This window comes from Amphiura filiformis, chromosome 11, assembly GCF_039555335.1.
Source record: "Amphiura filiformis chromosome 11, Afil_fr2py, whole genome shotgun sequence".
Taxonomy (NCBI): Eukaryota; Metazoa; Echinodermata; class Ophiuroidea; order Amphilepidida; family Amphiuridae; genus Amphiura; species Amphiura filiformis.
Window position 1 is genome coordinate 37,136,542 of NC_092638.1, and position 15,794 is coordinate 37,152,335.

General features: G+C 35.9%; 1 protein-coding gene across 1 annotated transcript in view; it reads right to left on the reverse strand.

Annotated features, from left to right (window-relative positions):
- LOC140164808 (DNA repair protein RAD50.L-like) overlaps positions 1-15,794 on the reverse strand; it is a 66,869-nt gene that overhangs the window by 36,832 nt on the left and 14,243 nt on the right. Inside the window, exons 9-17 of the mRNA XM_072188181.1 lie at positions 15,656-15,701; positions 14,658-14,726; positions 12,788-12,877; positions 12,294-12,354; positions 11,758-11,832; positions 10,996-11,072; positions 10,209-10,310; positions 9,214-9,283; positions 8,301-8,404 (exon numbers count right to left, since the gene is read on the reverse strand). Of these exons, the coding sequence (XP_072044282.1) occupies positions 8,301-8,404; positions 9,214-9,283; positions 10,209-10,310; positions 10,996-11,072; positions 11,758-11,832; positions 12,294-12,354; positions 12,788-12,877; positions 14,658-14,726; positions 15,656-15,701 (694 nt within the window). The remainder of the gene's footprint in view (positions 1-8,300; positions 8,405-9,213; positions 9,284-10,208; positions 10,311-10,995; positions 11,073-11,757; positions 11,833-12,293; positions 12,355-12,787; positions 12,878-14,657; positions 14,727-15,655; positions 15,702-15,794) is intronic.

The following is a 15,794-nucleotide window of genomic DNA, read 5'->3' on the forward strand; positions in this document are numbered from 1 at the left end:
TTATGGGCTACCCTAAAATTTGGAGAAATTACCCAGATTTTTAAGTGGAAATAGCACGTGATACTTACGGCTCAACAAAATAATCTTTTTTCGGTCAGAAATGGGTGAATACAAATTACCCAATGCATTTTATATCGACATATTCTAACATAAACATGCTGGCATTGCCCGGGGTCACTCCCATTGTGGCCTGTACACCATCCGCGATAATGAAAAACGCGTAAAAGGGTCGTTTTTAGGTGGGTAGGCACGATCGATCGCACAGATCGCGTTTAGGGTGTCAAAAACATGACAAATTGGAAAAAAGGGTAGCAAAATTGCAATTGCTAAATACGCGGAAATGAAATTTAGGGTATGAAATTTGATGTTAGGAATGAAATCCCTGTTTAGGGTGTCGTTTTAGCCAAGGGTTAAATCCTTGTTTAGGGTGCTTTTCAAAAGTTGATTATTGCGGATGGTGTACAGGCCACAATGGGAGTGACCCCCCCGGGTGGCATTGCCAACCGGGCGACGATCAAGGCGCATCCATAGTATTACTCCATCCATAGTATTACTCCTGATCCCGCGAATATGCTATCGCTATTAAATACAACTCCCAATTTAAGACATTCAACTATAAAATATCCTAATAAGATTCTGGGAAATAGTAAATTTATTTGATCTAACATTTTATCTCGCTTTATCTTCCAGCGATAGCAAGTTTTAACCTACACACAAAGTTTTAAAAGTTTACAGTTGACTCGACACGGAGTTTGGGAACGTTCTACTTTTACCCATTTCTTGAGCGATGCATGATGGCGAATTGTAACATGTTACAGCCTATAAAGTTTTTAAGTTAAAACGGTGCGATTTTAAAGTTGAAACTGAAATAAGTTAAACAAGTTCAACCCATTTTGTAAATCTCATATGGCAATTTTGAATTTGTAACCTTTACATGATTTCAATCAAATCGACCGGAGTATTAACCCATTTCTTAAGCGATGCGTGATGGTGAATTTTAACATGCACGAAGTTTTAAATAAACAAGAAAAAACCCATTTTAACTTCAAGCGATGGCAAGTTTTAACCTTCACATGATTTTGTAAAGTTAACCAAAGTTTGAAAAAGTTTTTAACAACTTGCACAAAGTTGAAACAGAACAACCGATTTCCAAATTGCAACTGTAACAAGCGTAAAGTCAATATCGTAGTTTGAAAAAGTTTTAAACAATTTTTACTTGATGAATTTTGTAAAATTTACACGGAGTTTGAAAAAAGTTCAACGCAATTCTTAAGGGATGGTCAATTTTAACATGCAACAAGCGTAAAGTCAATACGTAGTTTGAAAAAGTTTTAAACAATTTTGTAAAATTTACGGACTTTGAAAAAGTTCAACGCAATTCTTAAGGGATGGTCAATTCAAAGAGAACAACCGATTTCCAAATTGCAACTGCAACAAGCGTAAAGTCAATACGTAGTTTGAAAAAGTTTTAAACAATTTTTACTTGATGAATTTTGTAAAATTTACGGAGTTTGAAAAAAGTTCAACGCAATTCTTAAGGGATGGTCAATTTTAACATGCAACAAGCGTAAAGTCAATACGTAGTTTGAAAAAGTTTTATACAATTTTGTAAAATTTACACGGAGTTTGAAAAAAGTTCAACGCAATTCTTAAGGGATGGTCAATTTTAACATGCAACAAGCGTAAAGTCAATACGTAGTTTGAAAAAGTTTTAAACAATTTGTACTTGATGAATTTTGTAAAATTTACACGGAGTTTGAAAAAAGTTCAACGCAATTCTTAAGGGATGGTCAATTTTAACATGCAACAAGCGTAAAGTCAATACGTAGTTTGAAAAAGTTTTAAACAATTTGTACTTGATGAATTTTGTAAAATTTACGGAGTTTGAAAAAGTTCAACGCAATTCTTAAGCGATGGTAAATTTTAACATGCACAAAGTTTTGACGCCCGGGGGGGGTACTCAAATTTTTTTTGGGTAGGGGTGTGCCTCCAAAGATTTTGAAGTAGTACCCCCTGCATGTCTATACCACTTCAAACCCGATTTTTACTACCGATGCATATACCAACATAGAATAGACACCCATGACTATACCAGTTGAAAAGACAAAAATACCACCCATTGATATACCAACCCCATATACTGACCCATCCATATACCACTATACTTTTAGAATACCGTAAAAAAAATTCAGATCACGTTTTTAATTTCTTGTTTACTGTATTTTGTATTTTTTTATTCTATTTATCAAGGGTCTATCATTTATTGATTATTATTATTTTGTTTGTTAGGGCGTTAATTATGTGTACCCCAGGTGGTGAATTATAGGGGCAAAGATTTTTGGCAGGCCAAAAGGGGGAGCGATTTTTGGCAGAACATTTTGAGAATTCACCACCCCTGCATACACAATTGTTGCACCGCCCTTATTTTGTAATGAACTCATACAAATCCAAAATATATTTATTGTTGTTTTGTTTTCTCAGTTTCCCAATTTATGTTCGTTTGTCTTGTAGGGGCCGATATCTAGCCTAGTTTGTAACAAGTATTGTGTAGGGAAAGATGATTCTTGCACTTATTTATATTTTATTTAACAACATACAAAAACCACAAAACAGTGGCGCAGCCAGTGTCCCCCCCGCTCATCATGGCCTTTGGTTCATGCAAGTAAGTCGATTGACGGAAGATGTCTGTGAAAAAAATTGGATGAGCAATCATAAAATTTGTACCCTGCATGGTGAAAGAAGAACGGAAAAATATTAAAAATAAAAAATCAATAGAAGAATTTTTTTTTTTATTTATATTTTTTGTACGGTACCTTTTTCTTTCTACTCATGATTTAATGAAATTTTAAACGAATTTAATATTTGTTCAATGCAATTGCAATTATCATTGAATTATCGAACCAAAACAACATCAATTTGACCCATGCACATCGATCGTGTATGATTTTGGCAGTGCTGTCGCGTGTCATGTCAGCTGAATTCGCACCAAAAATAATACTCAACTTTACACTAAAACTTACCCGATTGTTGAAAAAACCTATTTATATGATTCGATGCATTTAAAAATCGGCAGTTAATTTACTTTAGTTTTGCGATCCCGAGTTCTGAGAGGCAAAACTGACTTAAAAAACAGCGATGAAAAAATTGCTGTTGCAACTTCGATACCGATTAATTTCAGTGATTTATCAAATCTGGCCGGGGTAAACAGAAGTAGTGCTGGGCTCGCATATACTACACGGGAAGAATGTCGCCATCTGTTTGCAATGACAACTCAACGTTTGCTAATCGGACTATCAAGTTATATTAAGTCGATCTTGAACAATCACAATGACTTTAATAGAGTATATTATGGAGATATCTTATGGCGCATCATTGCTCTTCCGCATATAAATTATGCATGCGCTGTTTGGACATGCGGGGTGAAACAGATATGAAAAGAATTGAAAACCTACAGTTACAAATGGCCCGGTATATTCTTAAGGCCCCACGCAACACTCCGACTGCTGCTCTTTATGGCGACTTAGGATGGCAATCAGTTGCTTCCATCCAAGAATCTTGTAAAATAACTTATTTTGCTCGTCTAAGTTCAATGGATATGCACCGATGGCCAAAACTGCTTTTCAACACTTTATTTACTCTGAATCATCGTAATGTCAACCAAACTCGTTTTAAATGGTTAAGTTGTATCAAAACTGCTCTTGATAAATGTAATATGAATCAACACTTCACTTACAACTCGTCACTTAATCCAAAATGGGCAAAGACATTCAAGAAGATCAACAAAGATGTTTACGAAAATGCATGGTGTGAAGATGCAAGAAGCAAATCTTCCCTCACAGATTATGTTAAATACAAGAATTCTCTTATTTTGGAAAAGTACCTTCTTGACTTAAACTGATTTCAAAGGAACCAACCTGAAAGTTACAGCACGTTCTAACATCCTTCCCTAAATGGCAGAATATATAGATGGAATGAGGGCATGGACAAATCTTGTTCTCTTTGTAAAGGGAGCATTGAAGACCTCAGACACTTCCTTTTCACTTGCAGCTCTCTGAATAATATTCGTTCTGAAGAGTATTTAAAGCTGGAGCGTGACCTCGGTGATCGAAATCTAGAGGCCCTTTGGCAAACATTCATTGCAGGTGATTTAGATATAAAAATATGTTTCATGTTAGGTACCCCGTAAGTTGGGAAGAAGGTGGTAATTGTTTCGATATATTTTGCAAATCCTTTTTAAAACGTAAGTGGACATATAGATCATCGATTATTAAGGAAATATAAAATTAACTGATAAAGTGATGCTAGTGGAATTTGTTTAAATGTTCTTTATAATTAATTTGTTTAATTGTAAACCTATGTATATAGGACTCTCTTGTACATATATAATATGATTGTTAATATAGTTTTAAATTCAAAATAATTCCAAATCTGTTTCACTATAGGTCTAATACAAATAATGATGCTGATAAAATCTGTAGGCCTATCAAATGTACTTTGTAACTTGATTTGATTTGATTTAATTCACCTATGTACATATGATTATAAATAGTTATGATTGTAATTTTTGTAATATAGCCTACATAAGTTTGATTTCGTGTGCATGTGTGTGAGGGTATATATGTGTGATATGGGCGTGGGAGAGTAAAGGTGAGAGGGATGAGAGCGTGGGGGTGTGCGTGATTTGATTTGATTTGATTTGATTTAGCCTACCTTTGTACATATGATTGTAAATAATTTTGATTGTAATTATTGTAATATAGACCTACATAAGTTTGATCTTGTGTACATGTGTGTGAGGGTATATTATGTGTGATATGAATGGGGTGAGTAAGGGTGAGAGGGATGAGAGCGTGGGGGTGTGCGTGAGTGGGTTGTGTATCTTTTATACATTGTACATTATTTAATATTTATATTGATTACTATGAGTTATTGTTGTTATTGTTTGAAATGTATTTTTGTCTTTTATATGAACGCATCCGCCAATTTAGACGTGTGCATTGATTCAAAAGCGTCTGTTCAAATAAATAAATAAATAAAAATAAAATATCAATTGATTTGCCCAGCTCTGAATTTATGGTTCTGATTTGCCTTATTTGGATAGCGATGTACCTTATTTGGAGACGATCAGACAATTTATTTTCGTGAAATTTATGCAAGTGAGTTTAAAGATTTTGGACCCATTGATATACCAAAATCTGATTTAGACCCCATTTGAATACCAATTTTAACTTACTACCCATGCGTATACCACAAAAACGGAAAAAATAAGGGGTCATTGATATACCAAGCGTCGAAAATGCGACCCATGTTTGCGGCACATCCCCGTATGGCCATTTGTACTGAGTACCCCCCCCCCCGGGTTTTGACGCTGAAACTGAAACAAAGACACATCCCAAAATCATAATAAAATAGCCACAATTGCATGCATGCAAGCCAGCTTCTGATTTTAATATCACGCTGGATAAATAACAGAAGAACAAGTTTCTCGAAATTTTGGAAAAAGCCTGGAAGCAGATGTTGATGAATGAGACCGAATGAATTTCACGTCTGTCTGCAGTGGATACTTTGAAGCGAAGTGACGCTCTCCTTGGCGTGGCGTAAACAAAAACGCTGGAATATAGCATAGGTGTGCGCAACATCATTTCAATTAATTATTTACCGATGCTATAACATTGTAGGCGTTTCAATGTACAAAATCTTCTGTCATAGCGTTACGTAATCGCTATCATCATCATCAATTCGCCCAACACGGATGAGTCATTCATGAAGTCAAGTACCAATTTCCTTGATGTGTTTGCAAACCTGATTGGTCCCCATATTTTACTGCTAGAAAGGCGATTGGTCAAAAGGCACTTGAACATTTGCCCACATTGATCAGCCACTTTGACCTTCTTATCACGAATTGATCACGCGTCACGATTAGTGACAAGTAGAGCTATTACTAGTAGGGATTTTACGTTTCCAATATTACATTCACATGGACGGTCATTTTTTTTTGCGTGGTCGGTAGGATTTTAGCGAGTAGATTTCTTGCAATATTTGGCTTATTTACCATCCAATTTATATCCTACAATGTACCTGTACATCTTTAGCATATCAAGGGTGGCTCAACAAAAATAATTTTTGAGGTTTCTGATCGTCACGCTCAAACACTTTTATGGACACAATTTTCTCAGCCTCCCAGCCATTAAGTTACTCGTTGTTAACGACGTAACTGATTAGTCGCGACCCCAGATTGCAACGTGGCTGTATCGCGAACATGACTTGAAGACAGAAACCGGCTGTAAAGAGGTGGGTCATCTCGCGAGAATCTCGCGAGATCTTGTGACTTGCATTGTTTCATCTCGTAAGGTCGATGGCTCAAAAAGTATCTTTGAAGTATCACAAATTCCAAGTGTAAGGTACTTGGATACATTAAACAGGATAATTATGATTTAGAAATCAGATATGTGAGTACCAATTTTATATAAATTGACTCAATTGCAAAAAAAAATGTTGCTACGTTTGTATAGATCCCAATGACACACACAGTGGCATAAGCCAGTCTCTGTGTACAAACGGGCGTTACACGAGACTGGCAAGTCTATACCACATCGTTACGACTCTAAAAGCGACCGAGTCAATGGGGGATATACTATCATGACTATTGGGCAACTTCCATTTGATTGGCCCTCAGCCAGTCTGAGATAGAAGTATAAATTCGTAACCAATGGCAACGGTAGGAAAAACCGGCTATGCACGACTATGTGCACGACTATATGGACCAACCTCTGGTTGGATCGCACGGAATACAGAGTTGCCAATGCAGATTAATAAGGTATAATATTGGGTGACTTTGTGAACGTCCAACTAAATTAGTACAATTCTGAATACTTCGTTATTCTTTTTGTAGATGTCGACTACCATTCAAATTTAATAGGTTTCATCATTAGCACACACTTGACATATCCTGAAAGTGTCACTGAAAAAAAATACTTCGTTTGTCTGCTTTTTTGTATACAAGAAACACATGAGACATCTGATTGTGTGGACTTTGTGCAAGGAGCCCAAATCCCCACAATAATTATATGGTTCAAAAGAGGAGATATCAAGGTATTATTTTCTGCAATTAAAAAAAATATTTTTCAACACCTCATTGACTATTTTTGGCCATACAGTAAATTTGTATTTACCTACATCAGCCTCATCTACTGGCTCTGCGACATATAGACATGGATGCTGCGGATTTTGTTGGCCTGCAGAAACATGTTGCATCTGGCCCAAATTTTTCAAATGCTTATGGGGAATATACAGTGCCAAGTAGTCTCTTTTCCCTCATCTTCACTCAGATAATGAATTTTTAAAACTTTTAGCACTTCCTACAGACTAGACTGTTTTGCATTCCATTGTTAATAAACAATTTATCACACCAGCTATATGCCATTCAATAAAACACACAGCAGCCTGCGCCATTCGGCAAGTGTTTCTAGAATGAGTTCAGAACCAACTTAATTTTAATGCTAATTATTGCACTGGTCACTGAAGTCCTGCGACCTCTCCGGAAAAAGCAGAGTGTTAGGTTTTTCAAATAAATATTTTTTTGTGTAAAAACTGTTATGTCAAACAGGTAAAGGAATAAATGAATATTAACTGTACATCTATTATAACGATTTTGAATACCCACTTGCTTCACAATTTCACATAGAACCAACTTTAGAAGACAAAGGCATTTGTTGCAAGTAGGAAACCCTGATTATGGCAGGTTTTCAACCATTATGCATTTTTGATAGTCTCTTCTGAAGTTCTACAATCTGAAGTTCTACAATGCTTGTGCTTTCCACACTCCTCTATGCTGCTGAGTATACTGGACACTCACAGAGAGGGATGAGGCTAGACTGGATGCTTTTGACATGCGCTGTCACACAAAATCCTTTGAGTGATATGGTCACAACATTTACCTAACAGCCATATATGTTCTAAGACCAAACAGCCCCAACTCACATCGGTCATCCGGAAATGCCGCCTACAGTGGTTTGGACATCTGTAGCGAATGGATAAAGACAGCATCCCCAAGAGGCTCTACCTTTGGAAGCCAACTCATGGGAGACGTAAACCTGGATGTCCAAAGATATCATGGAGAGATGTCATCCACAGAGACATCTCAAGGCTGGACCTAAGGTGGACTGTAAAGGAGGCTGAGATTGCAGCTCTGGATTGTAGTACTTGGAAGCATCTCTTGAGCCAGGCAGCAGATGCAGAAATGCATGATGCTGACTGGTAGGTAGGTATGGTACGTCTCTTTATTATTAAGCTAGGCTTACCTTGCAATCTGCTACTTCTTGCTGCTGTTCCATTGTTTTGTCTTCAAGATCTTCCATAAAATCTTTAATCTTTTTGTTGTCACCTACATGTATATCGTCATAGCCTACAATGTAAGACAGATGAAAGAACAAGATGTTTGCCTTTAAGTGTATATCTACCGAAAAAATGTTTCAAAACATAAAAAACTGATCAAATAGAACTTGTTAATATTTCCTCCCATTTTCACTATTTCCAACTCTAAATAAAAAGTCACATGGCTCAAGACAGCTTAGTAAATTGGGGGGAAATAATGAGTCAGGAATGTGCAAATGCGAAATATTGCAACCCTGCGCGTATGTCCAACACTATCAAGGTGCATTCGGTATGTTGTTAATGCCAGCAAAATGTGCAAACGAAACAAAATTTTCAGTCAAAATGCAACTCAGATTTTTAAATTGTTTTAAATATTGGTGCACTAAAAGCAGACTGCGTTGGACATACGCCCATGGTTGCGCCGCGTCATATGACGCGAATCGCGCTAATAATCACAATATTTCCCATTTGCGCATTCCTGACTCATTATTTCCTGCCAATTAACATAGCTGTCTTGAGCCATGTGAGTTAAAAAGAGATGAATAGAAATGAATAGAATAACAATGGTGGATTTCAATAGATTTGAAGTGGAAGTAGACTTTGCGCTAATAAACCTTCACTTACTCCATCTCATTAGCTATTCGTTATTTATTTATATTTTTTGAACTTGGGACAAACTCAACCGAGTTTTTTAATCTGTGGTGGAGAGTTGGATGGTTAGTCATAAAACAACTCCAGAAATTCCATATTTTGTCTGGCTCAAAACAGCTATTTTTTTTAGATAATTGGAGGGATGGGGAATAAACTATACACATACAATTCTCTCACTATGTCACATACCTGCTATGTTATGTTCTTTCGCGACCTGCTTAATCTTCTTGTTCCTCTTGCTTTCTGTAGCTTTATGTTGCTATAAGGAGAGACACAAAAAAAATGGATCCTGCATGATAGAAATCATTAATAGAATTTCATAATAGTTATAGGCGTAGATCCCGGGGATGGGGGGGGGGATAAATCCCACAATATTTTGACAGGGGGATGGTTCACAAAATTTCTCACAAACAAAATCTATAAAAACACAATCCATCCCCAAAACAAATTTCACTACAATAGTTTGACATTTTTCATATGTACTGATTACAAATCTGAAATAAAAAATTGGGTCACAAATTTACAAAATTTCAAGAAAAATCAATACCAAATTTAAAGTTGTTTCCAAAAGTTTTAACTACAGCCTTAAAAATACCAAAATGTTGCTAAAACTCTTCACATTTAATAGGTTTCACTGCCTGAACAGAATTGATCATGTCTCACCTCCTTTTTCAACCAAATCGACGGTAATAACTCTTGTAGTGAGGGGTCAACATTTGACCACAAATTGCCTTGGGCAAAACTCACTTCCTGGGAACTAAATACCACGCAAGGCCATTTGTATATAACTCATTGATCCATTATTCATTTCATATACTGCCTCTAGCTATAATGACAGCCTGGTGATCTGGTTAACTCATTGACAGATACCAACCTCAGGAGGGAATTCAATTTTTGATCAACTCTCTTCAGGTAGTGAAACCTAATGATTACTAAACAAAATTGTTTATTGATTTTTGTTTTTAAATATATTCAGGATGTTGTTGTATATTTTCAAATGGTAAAAATAAGGACTACTTTATTATTTTATGAAAAAAATATGATAAAGGAAGGTCTTGACAATTTTACTCATTTGATAACACATATTTTGTTTTTCTTCTAAGAGGGAAACATACCTTGTGACTCCTTCAAGAAAACCACCACTACCAACACTACTGAAGCAAACAGTACATACATAACTATACCTTTTTCTCCTGTTCAAGTCTCCCTCGTTGTTCCAACAAATCAGATTTATTGTCTTCTATGCGTCCAACAACTTGTCTCATCTTGGCCAGGTTTTTCTCTTCCTATAAATTAAAAATAACTGCTTTTAATAAAAGCTAATGTGGCAGCTAATGTGACATAACTATACCTTTTTAACTTTTGTCGTAATGTGATTTCAATATGAGAAAAGTTGATATTTAACTCTCTTCACGCGGGTGTCGACTGCAGACGACAAGTTTCAAAAAATGTTTAAATTCAAACATTTCAATAATGTAAATTTTCATGACCATATTTGGAATCAGCATGAAAAATGCATGAAAATTAGTACAAACAAGCCTTCAGTAGTTCTTAAGATAGCTCTTGATATTTTGAGAAAATATTCAAAACTTGAACTTTTTCCGTTGAAGGGCATGGCTATAACCAGGCCTGAGAGTGTGTCTTTGAAAAAATATCTGTTTTTGGCGAACGGATGGTCTGAAACAGCTAAAAAAATCTTTTAAACCATGCATACTGTTGTACACAACAAGTGCAGACACACAAGTGTAGAAAAAATTCTGGAAGGTGAAAAAAATAATCTGGAAACAGATTAAAAATCTGGTCTCTCACACCCTGAACACGCAGAGCATTAAAACATATTGTAAACCCAAATTTTTGCTCTTCTTTCCTTTTGACAAAATTAGACAATTGTTTTACAAATTGCACTTCTTTTTTTCCCCAAGAGAAAGAATTGCATAATGGATATTAAGCAAAACATTTGCAATTACAAACCTGTTTTAAGGTTTTTTGTTTCTTTGTCATTATGTTGTGATGATTTCTGCTCATCCTACATAGCTCCTCCTCGGAACCTTTAGAAAAATACAAAATTAAGTAATTCATATGTATGGTGTTTACACAGATGATTCACTTGATAAATTGATTCAGATAAATTATCAATATACCAATTGTCAATATACCAAGTTAAGTGGCACTGCAGTAATGACTTCCAGGAAGCACATTGGCTAGAGAAATATGCTGGTACGGATTTTTAACAAAATTTGAGCATCGAGATAAAAATTTTATCTCGATGATTTGAGCAAGTTTCTAATATGACCATGTACAAATTTTGATGACCTTCTCCCACCAATAGCCATTTCGGTTCAATAGCCATCAGGCATTTTTGTGTAGTCCATGATGTTAACTACCTCTGGGTAGCAGTGCAGCTTTGCTCCCCCTACAAGTGGTAGGGGAGAGCGGGATAAGATGAGCCACTTTTTACATCATTCTGCAGAGATGAAAGGTGGGATCCCTGAATTAAATGTTAATAACTAAAACTTTGGACTTAGTAATATAACATAATAGTTGGGCCAACTAGTTCCAGCTAGTAGTCATTTTAGGGAATCACAAGAGTTCTGAGATAATAATAAAAGCTATTTTCCATTTGATTTTCCATATAATGCAAATGGTGTGGTGTGGTCCGCATGGTAGCAAATGGTGAATAATTAGATTTTCTGTAAGAGTAGACACCCAATTGACTTATGAAAAATACTTTACCTTTATATACTTTCAGACCTTTCTCCAAAACTTTCCGGCTTTTCACCAGTTCTTTCTTCTGAAACTGGAGGTTTTCTGCAATGCAAAAATAATCATAACTTTATTGATTGGGCTATTCCAGTTGAAATCCACACTACCCCTGTGGCAGATTTTGGAAATATCTTCCACAGGGGGAGTACGTTTTCAAATGTAATTGGTTGGGGTTAATCATTTTAAAACTCATACTCCCCCTGTATTATGGCTTTACATATCTTCCACACCTGGAGTAAGTATTTCAAATGGAAGTTCCCCAATTGTCTATTTGATTTGAAACTTATACTCCCTCTGTGGCAGACTTTAGCTAAACCTTCCACAGGGGTAGTGTAGATTTTAAATGGAATAGCCCATTAGTCTAACCAGGAAAGTTGAGAACAACTTTCTTGGTCCAACTAATGCATATCTTACACAAAATATTGAATACAAAAACACACTTATTTTCTGCTTATATACAAGGTTTTTTATTTTGTTTTCATTAGAAAAAAACACAAATTTTTTACTTAGTTCTTGGTTGCGCTCCCCTACTTCTTCTAGTTCTGCATTAATGTTCCTGATACGTTTCTGAAATTAATTTAAAACATTATTGTTATTACCAGCATATTAATTACAGGAGTAAGAAACTATATGCATAACCATTTCAAATGTGCACATTGCAAATAATCAGAAACCAGTTGTAATACATGGCTATTGATCTAGTAATGCATGCACCTTAACCCTAACCCTCCTGTATACTAAAATACTACTTGATATATATGCCAATATAAGCCAAAGACCTGTGGCCAAGTGGCGCTGACCGAGTGCTTGGCATGCGAGGGGTCTCGGGTTCGAATCCCACCAAGAGCAAACAACTTCTTTCTTTCTTTTCTCTCTTTATTATTTCCTTCTTTCCCTTCCCGTCGCAGTTAGGGTTAGGGTTGACATGTGGTAAACACAAATGCTTTTTGTTTTTAATATCTCATTTTCAAACATTTGGGTAATAAACTGACAAACTTACATCAATTGGTTCCAGGTCTTTATTGATTCTGGTGACTGCTTCCTTAGCTGCTGACAGCTGGGCTTTCTTCCCCTGCAAATCCCCATCTAACTGTAATTCAAACAATAAAATAATGTCACATCACATGGGAAATGTTGACTAAGGGATTCAATCATGTTTCACCGTTGTTCATCACCCATAATGATGCATCCGCACGTAAAACATGATTGAATCCCTTTCAACAACGAAAAGAAGCTAAAGATCGTATAATTCACATGATTATTTCATGTGGAATGTCAATTAGTCATTGCCACTCAACATCGGGCCTACAAGAAGATCTGTGATTTCTCTGTTGATATCACTGAGCAATATATAAAACGGCAATGTTTAGCCGCTATCTCTCCAACATGTAAGTTCAAGGCATGACGAATTTTACACGCTCACACGTATGTGCACTTTCGTTAACTTGTGTTCGCGTCACACCTGACTGGAAAAGTGCGGATTCATCACCGTTTAACAACGTTTGGCTCCTGAACAAAGGTATAGAATGAGTTGTTGAAGTGTTTATAAGGGTGTTATATGTGTGGGGTATAAGTATGTTTGGAAGACACACATATGGCAGTGGACCCAGAGAAACTGTGTATATCCACGCTTTAATTTGCGGACAGTATTACTAATCAAAAACAAACAAAATGCATACACTATGTCCAATGTTAGAGGTAGGAGGCCGAGTCTGCATTTAGCGGTAAAAACTATTACAGTCCACAGAAAGGCAAATAAAACTCGAATAATGTGTAATAATGTTTACGGTATGGTGATATTTTAATATTTGACCAATCTTTGGATATAAGGGCCAAAACATGTCTTTTAGGGTGTTTTTGTATGTTGTAACAATCACACCTAGACACTTGTACTTATTTAGGACTTATTTCAGGTTATGCATTCTAGTTTTTGGAAAACACATTTCCAATATCATTTAAACCAATTATCATAAACATTTTAAGATTATGAGCAAACTCTTAGCCTATACTCAAGATTTGAATGATTAGACTTGAAATTTGTAACTGCAATTGTAAGAAAACACTCAAAATTGTAGTGGATCTGTTTGCTCCATATCAAACGTATACAAAAAATAAGTAAGAGCCGATAAAATATTGAGACCTATGGATAGTTGCACAATACTTCAGGGTCATGCATATTTTTCAAACTAAAGTCTAAGCACCCAGTGAGTAATTGAAAGTTGAAATGGGGTATTTTATGTACATTTTCAATGGTACGTGTGATTCTATTGACCTTTTTGGTAAATCCTGTAAGCCTTTGTGAGTACACCTGAGATGTTATTTGACGTCAAGCTGACTTGCAGTGTGCAGTAACGATGTTAGCTAAACGATGTGCAGATTGGTGTGACGTCAAATGACGACATCTTACTCGCAAAGGCTTATGGGATTTTCCAAAAAGGTCAATTATGGTACTGCAAAGCATAATGGGCTGCTGTGGGACACCCTAAAGCTCATTCACTGCTATTCCTTTTCTCCGATCAGCACCAGCCAGATGAATCGAACTTCCTTATACGCGCTATTAGCCAATCAAGGATCTAAGAGAATTTGATTGACAGTGACGTCAGACGCAAACTAGTCTTTTTATCTTTGTCTTTAATTATATTACTACTTGTTTTTATCTAATATTGTTATTGCTGTAGTATCTATGGATTGAGACCTATGGCTAGTTGCACAATACTTCAGGGTCATATTTTTTCGAAAGTTATTCCTATTTTTTTTATTATTGTTGTAGCTTACATTGTGATGTTTCATGGAAAAATATGTAAATTAAAAGTGGAAACTTCAAGCCATGTATCATTGTCCACCTTTGGCTGTGTTCACATAATTATTACCTGTTTTGCTTTCTCCTTGTTCTGTTTATAAAACCCCTCCTTCGTTTTATATTCTGTGATAGCCCTATCCTGCAATTACAAACAACAGAAAAAAAGGTCAACAGATAACTGTAATTCATCAAAACAACCTTCGTTTATATTGGTTAAAAATTTGAGGAGTGCACCTGACTGCTACTTCTACAGACCAGCATACTTGACAGCACATAACAGATGGAACATATGCAAATTTGCAAAATATTTATGACAATATTCACACTGATATGGTTTCTCTTTTGTGTAGTTCTAATAATGTGGGATTTTATAAACCAGACCCCGGAATCTCAGAATCGGAATGTGCTTCTATAAAGAAGTTCAGGTATTTTGAATAGAAGTTGCAAACTGTGCACCTGATGACCATACACAATTTGTGCTTGTTTTATTTGCCAAGCTGCTAAAAACTACCAAAAAGTACTGCAACATATATATGGGTCAGAAATTAAACATTCCAACTTCACTCAAATGTATAAATAATTAATTATTTGTCTGGTCCTATTAAGGGTCACAAAATATTAAGTTTGGGTAAAGATTAAACATGGTTTAAACCAATGCCCAACAATTCAAGGCACATAACAAACAAACAGAGTGAATGACATTTTGGGAATTTATAAATAATGAAAAGGTTTTCATCATTTTCAATCTGTGGGACTGATTTTGGTAAGTCACATATATATCCACTTCCTAATAGCAACTACAGTATGGGCTGTGTAATAATTATGAGCCGGGGGGAGGGTAAAATTGGGGGGGGGGGGCAAAGAATTTTTGGCAGGCCAGGGGGGAAGCAATTTTTGACACGAACTTTTAAATAACACGCTCCAAAAAGGCTTAGGAAACACTACAGAAACGTTCAAATGTGCACAATGTCCTGGTTGGCTGTATAAGATAATGATATCACTTTATCATAATCTGCAAGATAAAAACACTTTACACAGAGAAACAAAATCAGAAACGTAATATCTCACCTGATCTTTTCTAATTTGATGAATATTGTCAAGAGCTTTTCTGTATCTGCAAGCAAATAAAACAAAATGGATTCACCTTGGTGTACATCACAAAACCATGGTCCACATGATAAGCCTTTTTTTCATGTGTATCTTGTAA